Source organism: Gopherus flavomarginatus, chromosome 4 (assembly GCF_025201925.1).
Source record: "Gopherus flavomarginatus isolate rGopFla2 chromosome 4, rGopFla2.mat.asm, whole genome shotgun sequence".
Lineage (NCBI taxonomy): Eukaryota > Metazoa > Chordata > Testudines > Testudinidae > Gopherus > Gopherus flavomarginatus.
Window position 1 is genome coordinate 24,600,132 of NC_066620.1, and position 26,586 is coordinate 24,626,717.

The 26,586-nt window shown below is 42.7% G+C and overlaps 1 protein-coding gene across 5 annotated transcripts in view; it reads right to left on the reverse strand.

The window, feature by feature from the left end:
• The window catches only part of CCDC85A (coiled-coil domain containing 85A), a 167,512-nt gene that overhangs the window by 121,725 nt on the left and 19,201 nt on the right, over nt 1-26,586 (reverse strand). Inside the window, exon 3 of one of the 5 annotated variants that reach the window (XM_050952156.1) lies at nt 22,510-22,563. The exons of the other annotated variants lie outside the window; for them this stretch is intronic. Coding sequence (XP_050808113.1) covers nt 22,526-22,563 — 38 coding nt within the window. The 3' untranslated portion in view covers nt 22,510-22,525. Of the gene's footprint in view, nt 1-22,509; nt 22,564-26,586 lie in introns of those variants that run through there. 5 annotated transcript variants of the gene reach the window in all.

Consider the following 26,586-nt stretch of genomic DNA (forward strand, 5'->3'; position numbering starts at 1 on the left):
TCAAAGAAACATACTTATAACAAATGACTGGAAAAATCCTCAATCTGTTTTCTGAACTGTAAGGAATTGTTTTCAGACCTTAGCTAAAGACCTAATCTGTTAAATGACTGTATCACTAAGACACAGTATGTAGTAAGAAGCTTTCATTATTTTCAAAATGTATTATCAATGCTGGATTTTCTTCCTCCTAATCAAATGTGGATGGATGTTTCCACAGTATGTGCACAAACAGCAAATCTAAACAAATCTATACTGCTTTGTCAGAGTTTTGTGCAGTCAGGATTTTTTCTACTGATTGTTCTGGCCCTTTGGGGATTTCCAGTGCATTTATGCACCATTTCATAGTGCCACACTAACAATGTGACAGTTAATAGTGAGGCGGCCCTTCCAATCCAAACACCCCTTTTCATAAATTTTCTCAGAATTATTTTGGAAAAATCCATTAAAACCTGTTCAATCATTCTTGTGTTATCCAAACATGGGGGACAGGCAGTTTTCAACTGTTAAGAAACTTTTCAGATTTTCTTTTTAATTACACCCTGCTAACTCAAACACAGCATTATTTGAAAAACTCATCAGAGGAATTACTTTAAGGGTGACTTGTGGCTTTAGGCATAGCCTTCAGCAAGGGGTGGTGTGAGATGGCTCCATCTGCAGAGTAACCTTGCTAGGTATCATGATTCAGACACTCCTCTTAGGGTATGTCTACACTACAAAATTAGGTCAATTTATAGAAGTCATTTTTTTAGGAAGCGATTTTATACAGTCAATTGTGTGTGTCCTCAAGTGCACTAAGTTGCATTAAGTCGGTGGAGTCCGTCCACAGTACTGAGGCTAGCGTTGACTTTCAGAGCATTGCACTGTGGGTAGCTATCCCACAGTTCCTGCAGTCTCCACCACCCATTGGAATTCTGGGTTCAGCTCCCACTGCCTGAGGGGTCAAAAACATTGTCATGGGTGGTTTTGGGTACATGTTGTCAATCGCCCCTCCCTCCATGAGAGCAACGGCAAACAATCGTTTAATGCCTTTTTTCCACACAGACACCATATCATGGCAAGCATGCAGCCCTCTCAGCTCAGCCGCCGCTGTTGTGTCCTGGGTACTGCTGGCAGCAGACGGTACAATGGAGGTGCAAACCATCGTCATGCTTCTGCTGCCACTCTGCTCGCCTGCTCTGGCAGCAGACGGTACAAAAGGGCTGAAAACCATTGTCATTGAACGACCGAATGACCGCTTCCACTGCCACTCAGCACTCCTGTTCTGGCAGCAGACGGCAAACAGCATTATTTCGGGCTGTGAACTGTGAGGGCTCCTTGTAAGTCATGTGCCCCAGCTCCCTGATCATTTATGTAGCCATTCCCTGGACTCGCTCCAATTTGTCCACATCCTTTCTGTAGTGGGAGGACCAAAACTGGACACAATACTCCAGGTATGGGCTGAATAGAGGGGAATAATCACTTACCTCAATCTGCTGGCAATGCTCCTATTAATGCAGCCCAATATGCCATTAGCCTTCTTGGCAACAAGGGCACACTGTTGACTCATATCCAGCTTCTCATTCACTGTAATCTCCAGGTCCTTTTCTGCAGAACTGCTGCTTAGCCAATCAGTCCCCAGCCTGTAGCAGGGCATGGGATTCTTCTGTCCTAAGTGAAGGACTCTGAACTTGTCCTTGTTAACCTCATCAGATTTCTTTTGGCCCAATCCTCCAATGTGTCTAGGTCACTCTGGACCCTATTCCTACCTTCCAGCATATCTACCTCTCCTCACAACTTAGTGTCATCCACGAACTTGCTGAGGGTGCAATCTATCTCATCGACCAGATCATTAATAAATATGTTGAACAAAATCAGCCCCAGGACCGAACCCTGGCACACTCCGCTTGAGACCAGCTGCCAACTAGACATTGAGCCGTTGATCACTACCCATTGAGCCTCACAGTCTAGCCAGCTTTCTATCCACCTTATAGGCCATTCATCCAATACATACTTTTTTAAGTTGCTGGCAAGAATACTGCGGGAGACCGTATCAAAAGCTTTGCTGAAATCAAGATATATCACGTCCTCTATTTTCCCCGTATCCACAGAACCAGTTATCTCATCATAGAAGGCAATCAGATTGGTCAGGCATGACTTGCCCTTTGTGAATCTATGTTGACTGTTTTTTATCACCTTCCTCCCCTCTAAGTGCTTCAAAATGGTTTCCTTGAGGATCCACTCCATAATTTTTCCAGGGACTGAGGTGAGGCTGACCAGTCTGTAGTTCCCCAGGTTCTCCTTCTTCCCTTTTTTAAAGATGGGCGCTATATTTGCCCTTTTTCCAATCATCCAGGACCTCCCCTGATTTCCACGAGTTTTCAAAGATAATGGCCAACGGCTCTGTAATCACATTAGATCTGGACCCATAGACTTGGGCATGTCCAGCTTTTCTAAATAGTCCTTAACCTGTTCTTTCACCTCTGAGGGCTGCTTACCTCCTCCCCATACTATGTTGCCCAGGACAGCCGTGTGGGAGCTAACCTTGTCTGTGAAGACCGAGGCAAAAAAAGCATTGAGTACTTCAGCTTTTTCCACATCCTCTGTCATTAGGTTGCCTCCCCCATTCATAAGGGTCCCACACTTTCCCTGACCTTTTTCTTGTTGCTAACATACCTTCTTGTTACTCATCACATCCCTTGCTAGCTGCAACTCAAGTTGTGCTTTGGCCTTCCTGATGACACCTCTGCATGCTCAAGCAATATTTTTATACTCCTCCCTAGCCATCTAACCAAGTTTCCACTTCTTGTAAGCTTCCTTTTTGTGTTTAAGCTCACCAAAGATTTCACTGTTAAGCCAAGCTGTTCGCCTACCATATTTGCTATTTTTTCTGCACATCGGGACGATCCATATGATTTCTATAGAGGCCTTCCTCAGAAGTACCAGCTGCTCCCACAGCCAGGGGCAATCAGAGCATAGCACAGTGTTAAAAATACCTGACTCTCAACTACACCAGTAACTCAGTACCATTGCTACCATTGGTGGCAGTGGCTATAATACAGATACTAATTGTTCTAAGGGGCAGTTCAGGCTAACAATCCGGAAACCATCACAGACACTACAATTTGTTTATTTAGTAATACTAAAACCTTCAACCATTAAATATATCACACACCGAAAAAAAACTATATTAAACCTATCTTTGAAAGTTAGGAAAAGCCAGATTCATGGATTCCTATTCACCCATAATTCTGCTCCCTTGCACATCTATCCTGTGCACTGAATAAGGCGGGAGTCCTGTGGAAAAAGCAGCATGTGCTCATGTAATTAAAGACTGTATCAGATGCACAAGGGATCCAAATTAAGGTAGCTTACTTCTGATTTTTCCTAGCTTTTCAGTGTTTGAGTTTTCAACCTAAATAATGTTATTTATAGTAGGTTTGTGTGTGTAAGTGTCTGTGTGATTTCCTGGGGGGTTTTTTAAGAAAAAGATAAAACAAATTCTATTATGTGCACCTCTAACAACTCCCTATTGCACATCATCATCAGGCTAGAGGCATGAACCTTTAGTACTGCAACACTTGAGCTACAGGATCGACCATTTGAACAACAAGAGAACATTATCTTCCCAGAAGCAACAATTGGTTGCTAGATCCTGGTGCTGGTCCCAGAGATGTCCAGGAATCAGGAATAAGTCCAGTCTAGTGTTACTCTCTCCTTCCCCCCACTACTACCATCCCCACTCCCACAGTTTAGGGAGTTCCTCTCCTCTGTGTTGCCCAATGAGGGAGAGATTGGCCTCTGGTGCCATTGTGTTGAGTCCAGAACATGGTTGTGGGAAGCCTAGCTGATCAACCTCTCTCTCTCTCCTGCCCCATGTGGTGACCTCAGAGGGACTGGGAAGTAAATGTGCCACTAGGGCCATATGTTGGGTCTTAGTGTTTACAGTGGAGGAATGGGGGAGCACAGTGAATTTTTTTCCCCTTCCACTACAGCTGTTCTGAGAGCTCCCTGGTTTTCTGCATGTAGTGGGAGCTGCTGCTACTGCTGCTTTGGCGGCAGCATGAGCCTGACTTCGGTATATTCAAAGATTTGGGCAGGCTGGCAGGAACTCAACAGAGAGAGGGAAATGGTGATTTTTAACACTCAGGCAAACCTGAGTAGAATTTCATAGGGCAAAGAAAAGGCAATTCTGCAGAAAAAGGAGATCCTCCCTGCTGAGTATCACAGGCCTGCTGAAATCAATGAGGATGCTTTTCTCTCAAGGGAGCAGAATTAAGGTTGAACAGGAATCCATGAATCTGGCTTTTCCTAACTTTCAAAGATAAGTTTAATATGGCTTTTTTTCGGTGTGTGATATATTTAACAGTTGAAGGTTTTATTATTATTTTCTTCTCAAAGAAAAGCTTCCTTTACAATGGAAAATATTAGGCAACCTAAATATCGGAGTCATTACCAGGTTCCCCTATAATAAGCAGTTTAAGACCCAGCCCATTAGTATTTCTATGGCGTCATGCAGCCAACATTGTTTCTGTAACAGTCTAAGACAGGGGTCGGCAACTTTCAGAACATAGCCCACGGCTTCCCGCAGCTCTTACTGGCCAGGAATGGTGAACCATGGCACCTGGGAGCTGCAGAGGGCCATACCTGCAGATGGTCAACGTAAACAAAATGTCTCACGGCCTGCCAGCAGATTACTCTGATGGGCCATGTGCCAAAGGTTGCCGACCTCTAGTCTAGGAGACTGTGGACTCAATAGGAATCCTCAAACGCATGAAGTTACTTGCATAAACAAATGTAGGACCAGGCCCTAAATTCCTTCTCTAACTAGATTAGCTGATCCTAGATATGATACCAAAGTGAGTTCCCCTGTTCTCAGAGAAAGAAAAACTACAACATTAATATTATTTTCTAGAATTTTGCCCATAATGAGAAAATAGTCCAGGTAAGAGAGGAAAAGTGTTGGTCCTAGGAAGCAGCAACAGGAGCTTTCTGTGTTAAATTTTATATTAATAGTGCATATTCCTAAAAGGTCAGTGCACATTAAAAAATGTTCATTACATAGGGTCGCCAGTTTTGGTTGGATGTATTCCTGGAGATTTCATCACGACATAATCTTTAATTAAAGATTGATCTTTAATTCCTGGCGACTCCAGGCCAATCCTGGAGGCGTGGCAACCCTATCATTACAAATCTGTGCTTCCAGTTAAGGCTTTGTGCATTATGGGCAGAGGTGAAAGTAAGCCTATATGCCCCAGTATGGTGTACTGGCAGCCCTTTAAATTGCTGCCAGAGCCCCGCTGCTGGAGCCCCGGGGTAGCAGCAGCAAGGCTCCGGGGGTTATTTAAAAGGGCGGGGCTCCCCTGCCTCTACTGCCCTGGGCCCTTTAAATAGCCGCCGGAGCCCCGCCGCCACTACCCCAGGGCTCTAGGGGCTATTTAAAGGGCCTGGGCGGTAGAAGCAGGGGAGTCCTGGGCCCTTTAAATAGCCTCGGAGCCCTGCTGCCAGAGCTCTGGGGTAGTAGCAGCAGCAGGGGCTCCAGCAGCAGTTTAAAGGGCCTGGGGTGGTAGCGGCGGCCATGCCCTGAGCCATTTAAACCGCTGCTGGAGCCCCCGGCTGCTGCTGCTACCCCGGCAGGGGAGGGGGAGGGCACTTACCGGGTACAGGGTGGGCTGGGGCTGACTCTGACCTCCCCATCCCTGCCCCTTCCACCCGAGGCCCCACCTCTTTATGGGGGCAAGAGCCAGCCCCAACCCAGCCCCGTACCGGTAAGTCCCTATTTCTACTTTCACCCCTGATTATGGGAGACATTTTCTTGTTGCTTGTCTGCCTAAGCTCTGCCCAGTTCAATCAGTATGCGCACTCAAAAAATGCAGCAGGTTGCTGGATAATGTAACTGCTAGAAAGCTGCAGAGAAGCATTAGCCCCTGTCATCAGTCTTCCATTGTGTTAGGCCCTGGAGCATTTCCTAATACAGTAATGCGAGTGATGCTAATCAGATCCTCATATCTTGATGCCTTACAGAGTTTCTAGAGGGCTGTATTAATCAATATCATCACTTTCCCATCATTGTGCAAGGAGAGTAATTTTATATATGCAGCATTTGTTAAGATTAATATTTTTGCCCACCTTAACTTTAATAGAAATCTGTCTTACAGACTTCGTCCTCTTACTAATTTTTGCTCATGCTGGGTAATAGTTTAACAATATGTTGAAGTATTTCTGATTATCTACTTTTTGGAAGAAAAATGAGTGACTAACACAAACTTTTTCCACGAAGGCCAAGATCTTCATTTTTGATAACATTTTCAATTTAATATTTCCTTTCACAGCACATTGATTAATGTACTGCTAGACTACATTTTTCTTCAAATGATATATTTTGTACATTTCAGAATAAACACTAGCAAATATATTTACTGACCTTTTAAGGCTGTTAGAGTTCAAAAACAAAATTTCTTGTCATAGCCACTGCAAAATAAGTCACTGTTAAAAAATACTATTGATAGTCTCCCAAATAAACCAAAGCTATTTGAATAATATACAGGGAACATGGAAATGTCTGAAAGAGACTAATAGACTTTTATGTGTTGTTTTTAAATTACAATCCAACGGCCGAATACTTTAAAGGTCAAACGGATTCTAAAGACAGCCAAGTAATCTGAAACATCTATGATGAATGTGCTGTTAATTATTTATAACAGTTCAATAGGCAGCTGCTAAAAGTTTCTGAAACTACATAGCATCTTACATTTATAGTGAAGATTTTAAAGTAAAATTAATATATTTCAGTCAAAGAACCAGCATGCTGAAAAGTAAATCTGTACATTTTACTCATATGAGTAGAGTACCAGCTGCTGTAATGGGAATACTTAGATTAGTAACACAAGTAGGATTTGGCCCTAAGCGATTCACTATTTAAGAGCAAATTTAACACTCACTGCTCTGTTCATTTAACTTTCCTTTAACAGGTCAGATCTATTTTTAAACAGGAAATGTGTAGTTTATTTCTTCTCAGTATTTTTTCTCAGCTAAAAGACAATGCTACTGATACTCAGGACCCAATTATGCCTCCTTTGAAAAAGGAATAGGGAGAAGGCAAATGCCTGAGCACTAGCCTCACAACAGAAGAATGATGTCTCTGAAACAGACAATCCTACCAGTGATGAAGGCCATATTAAGTTCCTAGACACACAAACCAGTTTTTAACCACTCTTTGCTATTCATACTGTAGAGCCCGTACTGCTAAGGGAGAATAAGCTAATTCTTTCCTGACCTGCACATTATTATCAGAACTGTTAACCAGTTCCAGTCGGCAAATTTCTATTACTTGTAATGTACCAAGCCAGAAAGAACTAAGTCTGACATTGGGATACTCTACACTGAATTCACAGGGCTAGCAGTTAGAAAATCCAATTTTGTACATGTAAAAAATTTGATCTGTGTCACACGGGGGTTTAAAGAAGTGAGTCACTTGGTAGAGTATAACTAAGGTTACCACCTTGGAAATGCAAAAAAAGTCACACCCTACCCCCACAAGGCAACACTGCAACCTCCCTCCCCCTTCAACAGCCATATATAGAATCCAGAGAGAACTCACATATAGATAAGATTGATAACATCATTTTCTTACTGCAGATGTGGGAACACTGCAGCATCTTTACCTGGACACAGAAACTTTTAACATTAGATATCCCAGTACATTGTGATAATAATGCAAATCTTTAGACCCACATAAATACAGGGTCACCCGGGGGGGGGTGCAAGTGGAGCAATTTGCCCCAGGCCCCGCAGGGGCCCCCATGAGAATATAGTATTCTATAATATTGCAACTTTTTTTTTATGGAAGAGGCCCCTGAGATTGCTTTGCCCCAGGCCCCCTGAATCCTCTGTGCGGCCCTGCATAAATAACTCAGCAGATTTAATTATTTTTCTGGTAACTGGTAAATCCATAGAAAAGCAGCCAAGACAGTCAAATGTTGGTCAGGTCATAATCCTAGGTATAACTGCTCCAAAATGTTAATGCCCCACTCTGCCTTTCCTAATGCTGCTGGAATCGATAGTTCCAATGGAACAAAAGGGTAACTGATCACCTGGATGGAATTTTCTGCAGCAAGTCACTCCTTAATTGACTTGATCAGCCTGTGACTCTTCAGTTCCTGTAAGCTTTTTCAGCATTAGGCTACTCTTCTGCTAGGGCTACTAATATAAAGACATTGTCTAGCTCCTACACAGGGGTGAAGGGGGCAACAAGAGCCCCCTCTCCATGCCCCTGCACAGCAGTTGATCAGAGCTCTAATGGGAGAGTAGGACCTCCTCCTTCCTAGCACTCCCACAGGTACTAGCGGTCAGGGAGAGGTAAGGGAAGGGGCAGGCCTCCTAACCTCCTGCTACACTGGCCAACAGGGAATGTCCATAAAGGTGGTAAAGCAGTGTGTGCTGGCTTGGAGCCCGTAAGAGGGAACCTAGCTGGGTCTTTCCATGTCATTTCCTGCACTCCTAGAACAGAAAACAGCCCATAGTTTGGAATTCCCAACTGCTAGTGGTCAACGCGGCTGCTAACTCCTCTTTAAATATGAGGTAGCTTTATGAAAGGCTGTGGAAGAAGGCAGGGCCAGGAGTACAGTGATGAGGAGGCTTCCCCCTCCTTTATATTCCTATTTATTATTGAGGCAGTAAATCAGTTCAACCATCGTGTCATGTTAGATGACCCCCTTTCTGTGGCAAGCCACCCTGGGTTGGATGTGATTTGGCAACGGGGCTTTTACAGTTAAACATCTACATCGCCAGTTATCCTGTGAGAACCTCACAACAGCAACACTTGTCCTCAGGACCACATGCCTCAGTTACTGTAATCCTCACTTAGCAGGGTTTCTCCAGTGCTGGCAGCTTGTTCAGAATGCAGCCAGGACAGCACAGATGCCCTGTGGCTATAGCTACTGTTACCATGAAAGGGCCACCCTGTGTGCTTCTCATCAGCTGCCTGCTGCTGTCAATTGATTTTAAGATAGCACTCTTGATTTTTAAAGCCCTTAATGGTCTCAAAGTCAGTTATAGCTTCAGCCTCAGCTTGGTGGGTCTCTGTGGTCAGGCACTATCCATCCTTTAAGTTCCTCACCTCTGCTTCTTAAAGTTGGTTTAAAATGTGGGACTTGCTTCTCCCTAAAATCCATTTCCATCAAGCTCTCCTTGACTTCTATAAAACACCTTAAAACTTCTTGCTATGAAGGTTTATTTGTTACTGTAAGAATTGTGGACCCTATATCCATGCCTCTCTGTCCTTTTAACCATTTTCCCCGTTTGTTTTTTCTAGATTCCTTTGATTTTATTTTTTCAAAGGTAGTTTTACTATTTTAACTCTTTTAATTATTGCAGTGTTTTTAATGAAGTACAGTTCTTTAGTTCTATTACACTCATTATTTATCATATCATCATGAGATGGTGCAAAAGCCACTAAGCAGCACAATGTAACCAGGGCCAGCTCTCGGTTTTTTGTTGCCCCAAGCAAAAAAAAATTAACCTCCGAGAGCACAACTGCCTAAGCAAAAAAATAAAAACCAGAAACCCCAGAATGCTGTCCCTGGAATTGTGCTGCCCCAAGCACATGCTTGGTTTGCTGGTGCCTAGAGCTGGTCCTGAATGTAACATTTCTAAATGGTTCCAAAAGGAATAATAGTTTTCAACGGCCCTAGGCAAATGCAAGACACCTCTTAACAGGGAGTGCCTGCAGTAGCCTTGTTAAAAACAAGTACTGTATCTGCACTGTGGATAGACAGGTTACAATAAGAGAGAGAAAGCATTCAGCTCTGCTTGTATAATAACAAAATGAAGTGTGTCGGGAAAATGCCATGATCTCCAGATTTACACATGCTGCATTAAGAACTATGCCTATATTAATATGAAGTTCATTTTGTTATTATACAAGCACAAACACACACCATGTTAAAGCTGTATTTAAATAACTTTAGGAAAAAAGGGAAATATTAGTTATATAACAATATAGGGTCAACATACAATAATTTGCTTAACACTGTTAATTCCGTATTTACATATGTACCAATATGCATCACAACAGTATAATTGTAATTTCTTATTGTAAATGACCAAAACATCAATAATTGAAATCCTCCCTCCAAAAAAAACCCAAAAATCCACGCCTGAACTGAACAATTTAGCTGGCAGCTAGTTCCAAACAAACCCCATCCTGCATATAGGGAATGAACTAGGCTCAATTCTGTATTCACTAACAATTCAGACCTCAGAAGCTACAGAAGCATTGTCTGTCAGCATTTTCGAGAGAAACGGATATAATCCCACCTACTGTTTGGCTGTGCTAGACGTTCTGTACAAACAAGGCTATCGCATTATTAAAAAGCAAAAGAATATATCTCATCAAGTACCGGAGCTACTCAATCAGAGGAAGGCGCTTAATGTCATTTCCTTTACAATGTACAGCTTTAATTTTTAAAACACCAGGCAGTGTCCATCCTAGAAATCTTCATCAGAAGCATGGCAAACACCAAGTCTCTTTACACTTCCACTCAAACTACCATATCTCCAAATCGATCCCCTTTCTCTACCAACAGGAGACTTCCCTGATACCACTCAATTTCCCCTTTCCACCACTGTGAGATTCCTGCCATTTCCTCTTTCTGCCCTACCCCTCATACAAAGTTCCCATCTGTACTCCAGCCTCAACCTTCTCACAGCTTTTGATATTGCTGATCACCCCCTTCTCCAGGACATTCTGTCCCCCTCCCCTTGGCTTTCATTGCCTCCACTCCCTTCCCTTTACCCTTTCAATGTATCCTTCAATGATTTCTCTCTCACTCCCTCTGCAAAGGACCTACAGGGTTTTGTCCTTGTCCACTACGTTGTCCAACCTCATCCATTCACACAAATTTAACTATCATCTTTATTGTGATGGCTTTCAAATCTATTTCCCCATGTCTGACCAGTCTCTGCCTGTCCAGTCCTGTATATTTAAATTTCTTTCTCTAAGGTTTCAACCTGGATGGCTCACTGACAACTCAAGCTGAACACGTTCATGTAGCGCAGAAGCACTATCACTTGGGATATTTAAAACTAGACTGAACACAAAACAAGAAGGAATCACATATAATGTGGTTCTTCTCTGACAAATGACATCGGGGGTCTCATGGTTGTTGTCTCTCAGTGATTTCCATATCAAATGCATCTATCTTAAAAGTAAAATGATGAGGTATGAGCCTTGATAGTTTGACTCTCAGAGAATTTCTTATGTGTGTTTTGCTAAAAATAATTGATTTTGTGCTATTTTCACTGTCTGTATTAAAATACTTATTTTTTGATTAGGCACTTTAAACTTCTAACCACTTATTGCTCATTTTACCTTAAGTTGGGGCAATGATTTAATTATTTGACCTATACCCAGTAAAAGTTTTTCAGTGGCACGCTATTATTATAAAATTGACTAAATACATTAGGAATATTTTCACAGGAGAATATTATATGTCTCTGCAGAATGTTTTACAGCAAAGACCTTTATAAAAGAGTGTTACATCATAAGTGACACCATTTGTTCCTACACTTCAGCTTGCAAGAAATACTGATTTTAAAACAAAATGTAATGAAGTCTTTCTGAAAAACTACTGCCCTGTGATCCTTAAAATATGCACATATTTCAAGGAGCCAATAATCAAACCAATCTAATTAAGAAATAGATATTAATAAGGCCATCAAAAATGTTAGTAAATCATACTCAGGACACATAACCTGATGTTTGCACTAGTTTTTATGTAGGATTAAAATAGTAATGGAACCTCATCTGAGATTTACTCTATGGATGATTTAGAGAGATTAAATTGCACTCAAACAGGTTTTACAAAATAAAAAATCCCATTAAAAATTCAACATTAACACCACAGGAACCTGCAATAATTGTGTTATCTTTCTGTACATATAACAGAAGGTGCTACAGTACCAATCACTACAGAGTGAAAAGTGTTTAGGCTAAGATTTGCACAGCCACCAGAAGTTGTCTATAGTAGTAATACAAAGACTAAGGCCATGGCTACACTAGAGAGTTGCAGCGCTGGTGAGGGGATTACAGCGCTGCAACTTAGGATGTGGCCACACTTGCAAAGCACAGCCAGCGCTGCAACTCGCTGGTTGCAGTGCTGGCTGTACACCCGGTCGAGCCTCGAGTGTAGTGATTCCAGCGCTGGTGATCCAGCGCTGGTCAGCAAGTGTGGACCCCACTAGCGCTTTTATTGACCTCCGGGGTATAAGGAGGTATCCCAGAATTCCTGTCCACAACAAACCGGAAGAAAGGGAGAGCTCGGAGTTCAGCTAAACTGCTTATTTAAAAAACAAACACAGCTCCTGTTTGCTGAGCGAGCGGAGGCAGGCAGGGGAATTACTTTGGAATGTTCACAACTGTTTGCTTGAAGAGAGAAACAGCACGCTCACACGGCAGAGGGGGAGGGAGAAGTCCATGTTGAGCAGATGCTTATCTGGTCTGACTGCTATTTAGGAGTACATAATTTGCATTTAGTGAATGAGAGAGGGGTGGGGGAAGGGGGTCAGAACTTTTAAAATGATTGAAGGTAGGCACTGTGTGTCTTCCAGTCCTTAGAACTTGCAAGGCAGGGAGCTGAGAACAGTGTCAACTCCAAAAATCCATTCTGTCTGTCTCCTCCACGCTCCCTGTCACATTCCACCCCCCCCCCTTTTGAAAAGCACGTTGCAGCCACTTGAATGCTGGGATAGCTGCCCACAATGCACCACTCCCAACAGTGCTGCAAATGTTGCAAATGTGGCCACACTGCATCGCTGGTAGCTGTCAGTGTGGCCACACTGCAGCGCTGGCCCTACACAGCTGTACGAACACAGCTGTAACTACCAGCGCTGCAGAACTGTAAGTGTAGCCATGGCCTAAGGTTGTTGCACTACACTGTAACATGAAAAACAGGTCACAAGAAACAAGATTAGAAATTAAAGCTGCCTTCACAAACATGATCACAGCATGTAATCCTTTCATCAATTTTTACTTAAAGCGTCAATTCTTTGTTAAGATTTTGGGGGGAGAGAGTGCCTTAAATTGCACTTTTTACTTATGAGCAAGGATCTTTTAGACAATCTCATTACAAGCACATTGCCATCTATTCATGGGTTTTCTACATCAAAAATAAAAAAGTAGCTTAGTTTCCCTTTGGCCTAGCAAAAAAAGAGATCTCCCTAAGAAGCTTATTTTAAAAGGAAACACACTGATAATGTTGATATTATGATAATGATTAAAAATGAGGTTTTCTATGCATGATAGTAAAGCTTTATTTCCCCTAAGATATTAGCTTTAAAAGACCTATAAGAGGAGATAGTGTTGCCTAGTGGGCAGCACACTGGCCTGGGACTCACGATATCTGGGTTCCACGCGTAGCTTTGCTGTTGGGTGACCTGGGGCAAGTCACTTCCCCTCTCAGATTCCCCATCTGTATAACAGGGATAATGATACTGAACTCCTGTGTAAATCAACTGATGAAAAGGACTAGATCTGAGAAGCTGGCTAGCTTCGATTTATCAGTTCACCAGCAGCTGTTTCGAAACATCCAGGCCTCGACCCTACAAAGACTTACGCACATACATAACATTATGCATGCAAGCAGTCCTACTGAAATCAATACTCACAAACTAAAGTTGTGCAATACACCGGTCTGATGGCCATCTTCTTGGGGACTTAACAGGGGCCTTCAGAATTGAAAGTATGAGTTTCTCCAGCTGAAGCTTAGAGGCCAAGGATCTCCAGGTGACACTGTAATGGACTCATATCTTTTTTCATTCAGGCACAGAGGGGGTCCTGAAACACATATGCACCCTCAGGTTACGCCTATGTCAAGTCTTTGTGGACTAGGGTCTGCAACTGAAAGGTGTAAAAGAGGAGAGGATTTTCAGATCGCTCTTCACAACATCCAAGCCACAGGTGTAAAAAACAATCAAAGCTACAGTGTCCCAATCACCAAGGCCACTGCAGCTGTTTCCATCCAGGAGACCACAGTGTTCACTTGAGCCTGTCAGCAGCTCAACAGGTCTCTGAGGAATGCAGCAGTCAGTTTATACAATTAGAATCAGAGCAGCAAATGTCAGGTCAGGGATGTATACTGGGGCTGAAGGGAGCAGACTTAGTACAATTGCTGATTGCCAGCAAATTAAAAAGATTAGGGATTTTCAGTTCCTGCTTTTGCCAGCTGTTCTGCTTAAACACACTGTAGACCAGGGGTCGGCAACCTATGGCACGCATGCCAAATGTGGCACACGAGCCAATTTTTAATGGCACGTGGGGCGGGCTGAGCGGATCAGCCCGCTGCCATTGAGGTGCTTTCTGCCACCGGCCCCTTGCCAGCCGGGGTACCCCCTGCAGCAGCCCCACTCAGCCTCCACTCCCAGCCTGGGGGAAGGAACCCCAGGCTGGCAGGGGACTGAGACCCCAGCTGGCAGGAGCCCGAGGCAGAAAGCGCCTGAATGGCAGCGGGCTGAGCCGCTCAGCCTGCATCCGCTCTGGGATTCCCGCTGCTGGCCCCTTGCCAGCCGGGGTCCCCCCTGCAGCAGCCCCACTCAGCCCCCACTGCCAGCCTGGGGGAAGGAACCCCAGGCTGACAGGGGACTGAGACCCCAGCTGGCAGGAGCCCGCGGCTGAAACCCCAGAGCAGCAGCGAGCTGAGCCACTCAACCTGCAGCCGCTCTGGGATTCGAGCAGGAATTCAAGCAGGAATTCTTGCTGTTCAGCCATGGACACACTTACACAATGGCACAGCAGTGTGTGTGTTGCGGAAGCTGGTCTGAGGAAACAACTGGAGTTGATCACTCAGTGAGAATAGAACTAGAGTGCAGTGAGAGACACATATCAAGCGAGTAGTTGTGGCCAAGTGGTTAAGGTGCTAGACTAGAAACCCCTTGGAGTCTCCCTGTGCAGGTTTGAGTCCTGCTAACTATGGAGGAAGTTGTGGGTCTTTAGTTTCAACAGAGCTGGGTCTTGTCTCACTCTTAAGCTAGGCCTACACTAAAGGGTAATGTGGCTTTAGTTAAAGTGTTTTAATTGAACAGCTGTTGCATGTCCACCGTGTCACCAGAGCACATTCATGCTAGAATCTCTTGGATCACCACAGAGAGCAGTGCACTGTGGGTAGCTATCCCACTGTGCAACTGGCTGCAGGGTGCTTTGGGAAGGGTTTACAATGCCTCACGGGCTGGTACAGCATCACATGATGCAGGTTTCTCTATCCCATTGTTCTATGGGCATCCTACTAGATTTTCAACTGCAATGTGCAAGTGGTGGGGTAGAGAGCGTGTGTGGGTGGGGGGAGAGAGACAGTGTGTGCATTGCGGAAGAGTGAGTATGTCGGCACGCTGTCTCTAAGTTCAGACAGCTGCTGGAAGCAACCAGTTCTGAGGCAGGGGACAGCCCCGACATCAGCCACCCTTCTCTCACTGGCTCAGCTCAGCAGAGCAGTCTCTGTCACATGCGCACACACTGCTGCCTGCTTAGCTCTGTGTCAGGGGTGCTGGAACAGGGGGTTTTGAGGGCCATGGCCCCACCACTCTTTACTGGCTGTTAGGACAAATGATGGAGTGGGGGGGGAAGGGTGCAGTCTTGGGGAAGATGCTTCCGTGGGTGTGTGACCTCGGGGGGAGAGGTGCTGTGACTGGGGGTCCTTAGGGAAGGGGTGTCATGGGGGTGCCACAGTTCAGACAATGGTGCCCTCCCCCCCGTAAGGAAGCTTCTGCCACCCCTGCTCTATGTGGGCAGAGCGGGAGAGAGCAGCATCCACGGTAGTGATCTGCTCCCCCGTCGCAGCCCCACTCAGCCCCCACTGCCAGCCTGGGGTTCCTTCCCCCAGGCTGGCAGGGGGCTGAGACCCCAGCTGGCAGGAGCCCGTGGCTGAAACCTCAGAGCAGGCTCTTTGCCAGCCAGGGTCCCCCCTGCGGCAGCCCCACTTACCTTGCGCAGGCACCCTTCCAGACAAGGTCCAGGCCTGCAGCCCTGCTCAGCCCTACTGGGGCCAGCTCACTCACCTCAGCTGCCAATCTGGGGTTCCAGTTGCTGACCTCTTGCCAGCCTGGTCTAGATCTCCAGCCCTGCTCAGCCTGCTTTCTGGCCTGGAGTCCCTGAAAGCCACCCTGGGCTCTTCTCCTGGCCTTGGATCACTGCTCTGCAGCCTCACTGCTGTGGCCCATTGTTCCCAGCCTGGGACAGTGAGGGTTGCACACAAGGGAAGAGGAGGTGCAGCTCAGCACCCCCATCTTAAAATTGCTTATCTCAGACCACACTGTGTTTGACCTTGTGCCTGCCTTCTATCATCATTTTTTCCCCACTGAGAGTTGAAGGGAACATTTGACAAAATGGCAGTTCCTAAGAAAGTGAAGCTAGATGTCTGATCATTTCAGCCTGCTTGGACAGATGCATTAGAGTTTACTGAAAAGAAGGACCATGCTATTTGTGCTTTCTGTTATGAAAGTGTTGTTTGTCGCACATCAAGTGTTCGACGACATTTTGAAACGAAGTACGAGAAAACTTTTCTTGACAAAGCAGACAAGACCGAATCAATCAAAAAGGCGGTAGCAGCCTATGAGAAGCAAAGTAGTGTTTTTAAAAGCTTAAGTTTAAGTAAAAATCAAGCTACAGAAGGAAGTTACAAGATTGCACAGTGCATTGCAAAAAACGGAAAGCCGTTTACAAATGGGAAATATATAAAAGAAGTTTTTTTCAGCAGTTCGGAGATTTTGTTCAATGATTTGCCAAATAAAGATACAATCACGTCTAGAATAAAAGATCTGCCCATCTCTGCCAGAACAGCTGAGAGATACATAAGTGAAATGGCAGAAAACATTAAGGAAAAGCAGACAACTACATTGAAAGACACAGCAGTGTTTAGTGTTGCAGTTGATGAGAGTGTGGATATACATGATGTTCCACGTTTGGCAGTTGTTGCAAGATACTGTGCTTCTGATGAAATCCAAGAGGAACTTTGTTGCCTAAAACCCCTGCATGGCACAACAAAAGGGGAAGATATACTGGAAAGTTTTGTAAACCATTTTGAAGAACGAGGAGTTGATATCAGAAAAATATTTTGTGTGACAACAGATGGTGCTCCTGCCATGGTCGGAAAACAGAAGGGATTTGTAAAGTTGCTTGAAGATCAAATTAGCCATCCAACAGTCAAATTTCACTGTATCATCCATCAAGAAAACCTGTGTGCTAAAATTTCTAATTCAGAGCTTAATAATGTGATGAATACAGTGGTGTGAATTGTGAATTTCCTTGTTGCTCGATCTGCTTTGACTTACAGACAATTTCAAGCACTGCTAGAAGAGATGGACAGTGCTTATAACGACATCTCACTTCACAGCAACATTCGGTGGCTAAGTCGTGGCAAGGTTTTGGTGCGCTTTGTAAACTGTTTTGATGCAATCAAGGCCTTTTTGTCGGAAAAAGAACAAAAGTACCCCGAACTGGATGATGACAAATGGCTGTGTAAGCTCATGTTTCTAACTGATATCACCGCTCACCTAAATGAACTCAACCTCTGTCTCCAGGGTGCAGAGCAAACAGTTGTGGATCTTTATGAAGTCTGGAAAGCATTTGTTGTGAAACTAGCATTTTTTTCCCAGGGATATTCAAATGTCTACTTTCCGCTATTTCCAACTCATAAAAGAGCTATTGACACGTTGCACTGTCAATGTCGATGAGATTGGAAAGTACATGCAAGAACTGGAATCAGAATTTTCTGACAGATTTCAAGATTTCCAGCAATTTGGCCCAATGCTTTCTTTTCTAATTAAACCTGAAAAGTTCAACGAAAACGACTTGGATTTGTCTGTATTTCAGTGGATGGGTCTTGAAGATTTCGAAATGCAACTCATTCAGTTAAAAAGCTCAGAATTGTGGACATCAAAGTTTGTAGATCTGCGGAGCGCACTTGAAGTCACCGAGAGAGATCATGGGGCCTCTATTCTGACCTGCTGAACATCTCTGCCAGTGAAATTTAACTGTTTGAAGAAAATTGCGTTTGCAATGTTTTCAGCATTTGGATCCACATACCTGTGTGAACAGGTATTTTCACACATAAAATCTGTCCTCTGTCCTTCTCGGAGTCAGTTAACAAGTGATCATTCAGAAGCCTGTATGCAGCTTAAAGTATCCAAATACGTGCCAGACATTGGAAAACTCAGCAAGGAAAAGCAAGGGCAAGGATCACACTTAACTGATAAGATCTGCATTTTAATTTAATTTTAAACAAAGCTTCTGAAACATTTTGAAAACCTTGTTTACTTTACATATAACAGTAGTTTGGTTATATATTAAAGACTTATAGAGAGACTTTCTAAAAAATGTTAAAATGTATTACCGGCACACGAAGCCTTAAATTAGAGTGTATAAATGAAGACTTGGCACACCACTGCTGAAAGGTTGCCGACCTCTGCTGTAGACATTACTCTGGGGACGATATTCCATTGTGTGTTTATTTCAGCAGCTGCTTGATGGTTTATATTTTTTTTTCAATTTTCTGCACAATACTTTTTTAAAAAGATGGCTTTACAAAAACAAGGATTATTGAGCAAACAGAAGATACAGGAGCTGAACTGCTATAATGTCCCCATCCTACCAGGTAAGGCATGCTTCCTGACTGGTGTGCAGTGCCCTGATCTCTCAAAGAGCTGAGGCACTCAAGGAGCTCCCAGGAAGTACACAGCACCTTGAAAGAGCAGGTCCTAACAAGCCTGTGCAAAATAACAGCACACAGTAAAATGCCAAGCATTATCGGAATAGCTATCAAGGACAATTTACTTCCATGCATCTACTATTGAACGGATGGAAACACAAACTATGGCAAAACCTGTAATATAAACCAACACTGCCCTCAGCAATCTCTGCTACAGGAAACAGACAGACCATCACACCAATATTTTAACAGAATTTCTGCTCACAATGCAGGATTAGATGGCATTACTACTTACAGTATTAAATGCTCAATCCAGTGGAAATTAACCTAGGCAGCTGCAGTCTCCCAGAAGCTCTGCAGAATTCCTATTAATCCAGTAGCTAGACTCAGCCCTGGGTTAGCCAGAATAATCTAGGGTGGTTGAAAGTCCACAGTGAGTTCTGCAGTTGGCTAGCATATTTCCAAAGTGGGCAGCACGGATCATGGCTGGGGCACCGATCCAGCACACTGGAGCCTTTGCCAGTGGCCTCCTCTGCACCCTGCCCCCAATTTAATTTAGAGCTGCCTTCCTCCAGAGGAAACCTCTAGCATGCCCTTCTGTCACGGTATAATCCCCCACTCTGAACCTTAGCGTCCAAAAGATGGGGTACCAGCATGAATTCCTCTAAGCTCAATTACCAGCTCAGTACTTGTAGCGCTGCCACCAACCAGGAATTTCAGTGCCTGGTACACTCTGGTCCCCCCAAAACCTTGCCCGGGGACCCCCCAAGACCCAGTCCCTCTGGATCTTAACACAAGGAAGGTAAACCCTTTCCCTCCCCGTTGCCTCTCCCAGGCTTCCCCTTCCTGGGTTACCCTGGAAGATCACTGTGATTCAAACTCCTTGAATCTTAAAAGAGAGGAAAATTCATCTTCCCTCCTCCTTCTCCCTCCCCCTCCCAGACTCTCCCTGAGAGAGAAAGTAATCCCTAACACAGAGAGAAAATTAACCTTTCTCTCCCCCTTCCCTCCTTTCTCCCCACCAATTCCCTGGTGGATCCAGACCCCATCCCCTGGGGTCTCACCAGAAAGAAAAAACAATCAGATTCTTAAACAAGAAAAGCTTTTAATTAAAGAAAGAAAAAACAGTAAAAATTATCTTTGTAAATTTAAGATGGAATATGTTACAGGGTCTTTCAGCTATAGACACTGGGAATACCCTCCCAGCCTAAGTATACAAGTACAAATTAAAATCCTTTCAGCAAAATACAAATTTGAACTCCTTCCAGCCAAATATACATTTGCAAATAAAGAAAACAAACATAAGCCTAACTCGCCTTATCTACCTAGTACTTACTATTCTGGACATATAAAAGACTGTATCACAGAGATTGGAGAGAAACCTGGTTGCACATCTGGTCACTCTCAGAACCCAGAGAGAACTACAACCAACACTAACAGCACACACACAGACTTCCCTCCCTCAAGATTTGAAAGTATCCTGCCCCGTGATTGGTCCTCTGGTCAGGTGACAGCCAGGCTCACTGATCTTGTTAACCCTTTACAGGCAAAAGAGACATGAAGTACTTCTGTTCTATTAACCCTTAACTATCTGTTTATGACACCTTCCTACAAAGTGAATCCCTCTGGGACACAGCGGTCCCTGCTGGCACAGACAGGAGCATGTAACTTTTCCCTATGTCAGTGAGGGTGAATTGAGCCCAATAGCTGCCACTGTGACAGTGATGTTGATGGGAGAAATACCCTTTTATTCACCAAACCCACATAACCCCTTCCTTTAAAGCAGACTCGCCAGGCCTTATTCTCATTTACACTGAAGCTCCTTAACACTGCCAGAACAGTCTAAGAATCAGGCCTTCTGACTGCCTGGCTTCATTGTCATGCACAGGAATCATGCTCATGATAATGACATTGGAGGAACTGCACAAAAGATACTCAGGACATATCCAGACATCCTGCTGCAAAGGAAACTTCATCATGAACTGAGGAAGAATCTTAAAAGGAGTCATGGCCAAATGTTCCTGTTCTGCTCTGGCCAACCTGGGAAGCCCTTTCCTGAAGGTAACTAACAAAAGCAGCTTTGATAACCACAGGTAAAACTGTCCACACCTGTAAAGTTCCCAGAGTTGGCCACAAACTCCTGTGTTCCCGACTTACTCAAACTATCTCCTGATTTCGGCCTGCTGCTGCCCTCCCTAAGAGGCTAGCTTGTGTGCCACCTACCTCTCTCCTCACTTATGCTGTCTCTCCATTCCTCTACCAGCCTGTCACAGTGCAAAAGGCACTGCAAGATCAAGAGACAAACGAAGAGAATGTCATCTGTGGGCTGCCTGTCTATCTAGCAGCTTCACATCAGGAACACCCCTCCCAATTATGAGGACAGTAATGGGGAGATTGGTTAGAGTGCCATGGGAGGGAAAGAAGAAATACTGGATGAGTCTCAGTGTTTTGATTTAGGGAGCTCCTCATTCTCTGAGACACATTTCTCACTATTAGTGCTGTTTGTTTTCACTCTTCCTATTTCTCTCACTTAGGACAATGAAAATACACTCAGTTTCACTCTGGAGTGTAGTCTCTTTCCAGTCAATTTCATGTTCTCATTCATTAGTACTACGTATTTTGGGGTTGCAAAAAAGGCAGGGAATTTCTGGGGAACAGGGGAGATTAAATGTATTTCTACTAGAATTTCATGTAAATTCACTGAAATGTTATTTATGGGTTTGTAAAAGTATGTTATTAAAAATATTAAATTTGGGGGCAAATGTCACCTATTTCATCCTATTTTGCCATTATGCAGATATCTGAAATCTTATAGCAAGGAAGTGATAAGACTGATATCTAAAAACAATCTGCTGACAAACATCTCTTCCAAATGTAACCATAATAACAAGAAATAAACAAAACTGAGATTTGCCACATTAATAAAACAGAGAGCTCTTGCACATTAGTACATTCAAACCAATATTTCATTCTCAAAGCAAAAAATAGTGATTTCACATTGGAATATAATTCAGTCACTCAAACAACCCTCTTGTCCAAATGGATATCGAAATCCTTCCAGCAACTGAGTTTGCTGGCTTTAAAATAAAAAACCTTCAAATGACAGAGTGTTGTCCTGGAAACAGACTCCTAGTTTCACAATCTATGGTATGCATTTCCAAGTGGCTGTTGATAAATGTTTACATTAATATGTATTACAATGTGTATTAAAAAAAACTCTGTTTAATTTGAATTGTTGCAGAAATGTCAAGAAAGAGGATAATGCAGCTCCCTTTACCCAGAATCTCTTTTTGCTGTTAGACTTCCTCAAGTATCTTTTCTCTGTCCCTTGAATCTGTACCCCGGATATACCAGCAGGACTGTGATCAACACATTGAGTTGACACTATCCAACTAATTCTCAACAAAACCAGGATGACAGGATGTCTTGAGGTGATATAACTCTGAGAGCCATGATTCCAAAATAGTCTGATCAGTCATTTTCATGCTCTCAGTTAATCCACTGATTCATCTTTACTAGCTTGAGTACAATTTTTCAGTAGGTTCTAAAAGATGAATTCTCCTCATTTTCCATGTTAGTACCTTGATATGGAAGTGAAAAGAGATATGAGTCCAGATACCCAAAAGCTAACAGAGTTTGGTTGAATATATATCCAAGATGCTCTTTGTCTACGTAGCTCTCCAAACTATACACCTGCTCTGTAGAAGCAACTAGATGAAATGTAGCATTCCACATATTGATTGCAGAGTTTATCAGGCTTCATTTCTTATCAAGTTCCAACAAGGAATAAATCAAAGAATACTAAGCACCTGTACCTGGAGGAGACACTGATTCTGGTGTCTTCTGTTGTTTAGTTAAGACTGCAGAGCCTTTGGTCTTGGTGATTCGAGATCTGGTTAGGAAAAAAAACTTTGTTGGAATGCTTTGTTTTATGTTTCATTGTTTTTATGGATTTAATAATACAGCAAACCCTAAAATGATTCAAAGTCCCACAACAGAAATGAAAACAATGTACTAAAATAACAGTTAAATAATGTCATTGAAAAGAGCACTGCAGGAACTAGGTTAGAATGTTCCAATTTTAGCCCCACCACATTTGTTTCAACAGGTTTAGTTTTACTGGTTTTGTTTAACTAACTCCAGTGAAATGCTACATAATCCATAGCTGGGCAATATCTTCTGAAATCTATCAATCTTTTCAGTACTGACTCGGACAACAAAAATCATTGGATGCATTTTTAAAATCCTTAGATTCATCCACTGTAAAATTCTCAACTGAAAGAGACTCCTACCCTAAACCAACATAGAATGTGAGTCACGAAGCAATGTATTACCCCAGCTGTAAGTAAGGTTATTTAAACGTGAGTAACTTGGTAGCAAATCACTCCAAGAATGTTTAAAAAAGCACTACAGATGTTAGGTCTTAGCTGTAAATTCACATTTCTAAAACTTCCAGGCAATGATCAAGGGAGAGCCTTACAATTTATAAGCCCATAAAAACAGATGCACTAAAAGAATCATAGCTATACAGTCATAGCCATTGGGCCATGAAGCTAAACATTTGGAAGCACACGGAAGGCAAATCTGACTCTGCTGATTAAATGGAACGAGTTGGTTCTATGTCATTTAAACTTTAAATCTAAGCTATGTCATAGGAGTTCTGGAAAACTTATTGAGTGCTTCCCAAGATTACAAAGTCTTTTAAATGTCTACTGAATCTTGTTTATTTACTGTATTAGTTCATGTTTGCTTTGTTGTACTGTTTATCTCAGGGCTCACTTTGATTAGCCTTTCATTAACTGTAATAAATCTCTGTTATCCCTAACAGAGTTTTAAATGCTGCTGTGTTTGACTAATTTAAACAACCACTTAAAATCATAGATTTTTACGGAACTGCACTATAAATATTGCAGTCTCTTCTCCTCCATCAGCCAGCATTATCTGTAATACCTTTCAGGATAACCTAGTGCAACTTTCATACAAATCAGATGTAAGAGAAATATACACCAGGCTTTCTGAGAAATGTACTCACTGAATCATAGTGGTAAAAAATGAAACAGTGATCTATACCATCCCCTTTTCCGACAGTCTTTTCCAACAGTCCAAGAGTGTTTTCCAAAATAGGCAAGTGTGCAGCAAAATAGGAGAGGGAAAATACACTAGCTCTGCAGCAAACCTGACGCAGTTTGAACCACAGAATTTTTTATATTCACTGCAAATCTGCACATATCTATTTATATTTTATTAAAGTTACGAGGTACGTGAGGTAATGTCTTTTATTGGACCAACTTCTGCTGGTGGAAGAGACAAGCTTTCGAACTTCACAGAGTTCTCCTCACGTCTCTATTAAGACAAAATAAAAGACCAAGTGCTATCCAAATGTTTACAAACTTTTTCATACAGTAGACTACATCTTGAGATCAAAATCACCTAGTGGGCACACCTCCAATCCAGATTTCACATCTTCTTGGAGGCTATTTTGCTTAGTTACCTCAAAAAGTAATATCAATATAGAAACAAGAAACAAACTAATTTGAAGAATATCTAGCCAAAAAATTCAAAGGTAATAACAAAATGCTTTTTAAGTACATCAGAAGCAGGAAACCTGCTAAACAACCAGTGGGGCCCTGGATGATCGAGATACAAAAGGAGCACTTGAAGATGATAAAGTCATTGCGGAGAAACTAAATGAATTCTTTGCTTCAGTCTTCACGGCTGAGGATGTTAGGGAGATTTCCAAATCTGAGCTGTCCTTTGTAGGTGACAAATCTGAGAAATTGTCACAGATTGAAGTGTCACTAGAGGAGGTTTTGGAATTAATTGATAAACTTAACAGTAACAAGTCACTGGGACCAGAAGGCATTCACCCAAGAGTTCTGAAAGAACTCAAATGTGAAATTGGGAACTATTAACTATGGTTTGTAACCTGTCCTTTAAATCAGCTTCTGTACCCAATGACTGGAAGATAGCTAATGTAACAACAATATTTAAAAAGGACTCTAGAGGTGACCCCGGCAATTACAGACCGGTAAGTCTAATGTCAGTACCAGGCAAATTAGTTGAAACAATGGTAAAGGATAAAATTGTTGGACACATAGAAGAACATAAATTGTTGGGCAAAAGTCAACATGGTTTCTGGAAAGGGAAATCATGTCTTACTAATCTATTGGAGTTATCTGAAGGGGTCAACAAACATGTGGACAAGGGGGATCGAGTGGACACAGTGTACTTAGATTTCCAGAAAGCTTCTGATAAGGTCCCTTACATAAATTAAGTTGTCATGGGATAAGAGGGAAGACCTTGTCATGGATTGAGAACTGGTTAAAAGACAAGGAACAAAGAATAGGAATAAATGGTAAATTTTCAGAATGGAGAGGGGTAACTAGTGGTGTTCCCCAAGGGTCAGTCCTAGGACCAATCCTATTCAACTTATTCATAAATGATCTGGAGAAAGGGGTAAACAGTGAGGTGGCAAAGTTTGCAGATGATACTAAATGGTTAAGACCAAAGCAGACTGTGAAGAACTTCAAAAAGATGTCACAAAACTAAGTGATTGGGCAACAAAATGGCAAATGAAATTGAATGTGGATAAATGTAAAGTCATGCACCTTGGAAAAAATAACCCCAACTATACATACAATATGATGGGGGCTAATTTAGCTACAACTAATCAAGAAAGAGATCTTGGAGTCATGATGGATAGTTCTCTGAAGACACCCATGCAGTGTGCAGCGGCAATCAAAAAAGCAAACAGGATATTAGGAATAATTAAAAAAGGGATAGAGAATAAAACGGATAATATCTTATTGCCCTTATATAAATCCATGGTACACACACATCTTGAATACTGCATACAGATGTGGGCTCCTCATCTCAAAAGAGATATACTGGCGGTAGAAAAGGTTCAGAGAAGGGAAACTAAAATGATTAGGGGTTTGGAACAGGTCCCATATGAATAGAGATTAAAGAGACTAGGACTTTTCAGCTTGGAAAAGAGGAGACTAAAGGTGGATATGATAAAGGTATATAAAATTATGAGTGGTGTGGAGAAAGTGAATAAGGAAAAGTTATTTACTTGTTCCCATAATATAAGAACAAGTACTAGAGGCCACCAAATGAAATGAATGGTCAACAGGTTTAAAACAAATAAAAGTAAGTTCTCCTTCACACACAGTAAACCTGTGGAACTCCTTGACTGAGGAGGTTGTGAAGGTCAGGACTTATAAGAGAACTGGATAAATTCATGGAGGTTAAGTCCATTAATGGCTGTTAGCCAGGATGGGTAAGGAATAGTGTCCCTAGCCTTTGTTTGTCAGAGGGTGGATATGGATGGCAGCAGAGAGATCACTTGATCACTACCTGTTGGATTCACTCCCTCTGGGGCACCTGGTATTGGTCACTGTCGGTAGACAGGATACTGGGCTCAATGGACCTTTGGTCTGACCCATTCTTAGGTTCTTATGTTCTTAATTGTAATGGGATTGACATAGCTACTCGACTAAGTCTCTTCCCCAATCTTTCCTCTATTAATTTCCTGGGAATACACTCTACCTTTATTACTACTGAAATGTACCTCATTGCCTTGCAACTCTCATTGCTCTAAGTTCCAGGTTTCTTTGTGGTTTGGTTCTGTCCCGTCATAAATGTTACCGCTCCAGTTTTGAGACTGTCTGCAAATGTGATCACAACTGAACTTACATCAAAGAAAGGCCATGCAGCAGCACAAAGGGTGCAGAGAGGGTTGTGTTTTGTTTTGGGGATGGGTTTTTACTATTTTTTACTATTTTACTATTTTTAGGTTCCTTGATCAAAAAAATGCCTGGAAAATCTAAAAAAATCTGGACTGATCTACAAGTACTCCTAGACGAATTCTGCGTCACTGTGCAAAGCAGAATTTGAGCAGAAATTAATGTTG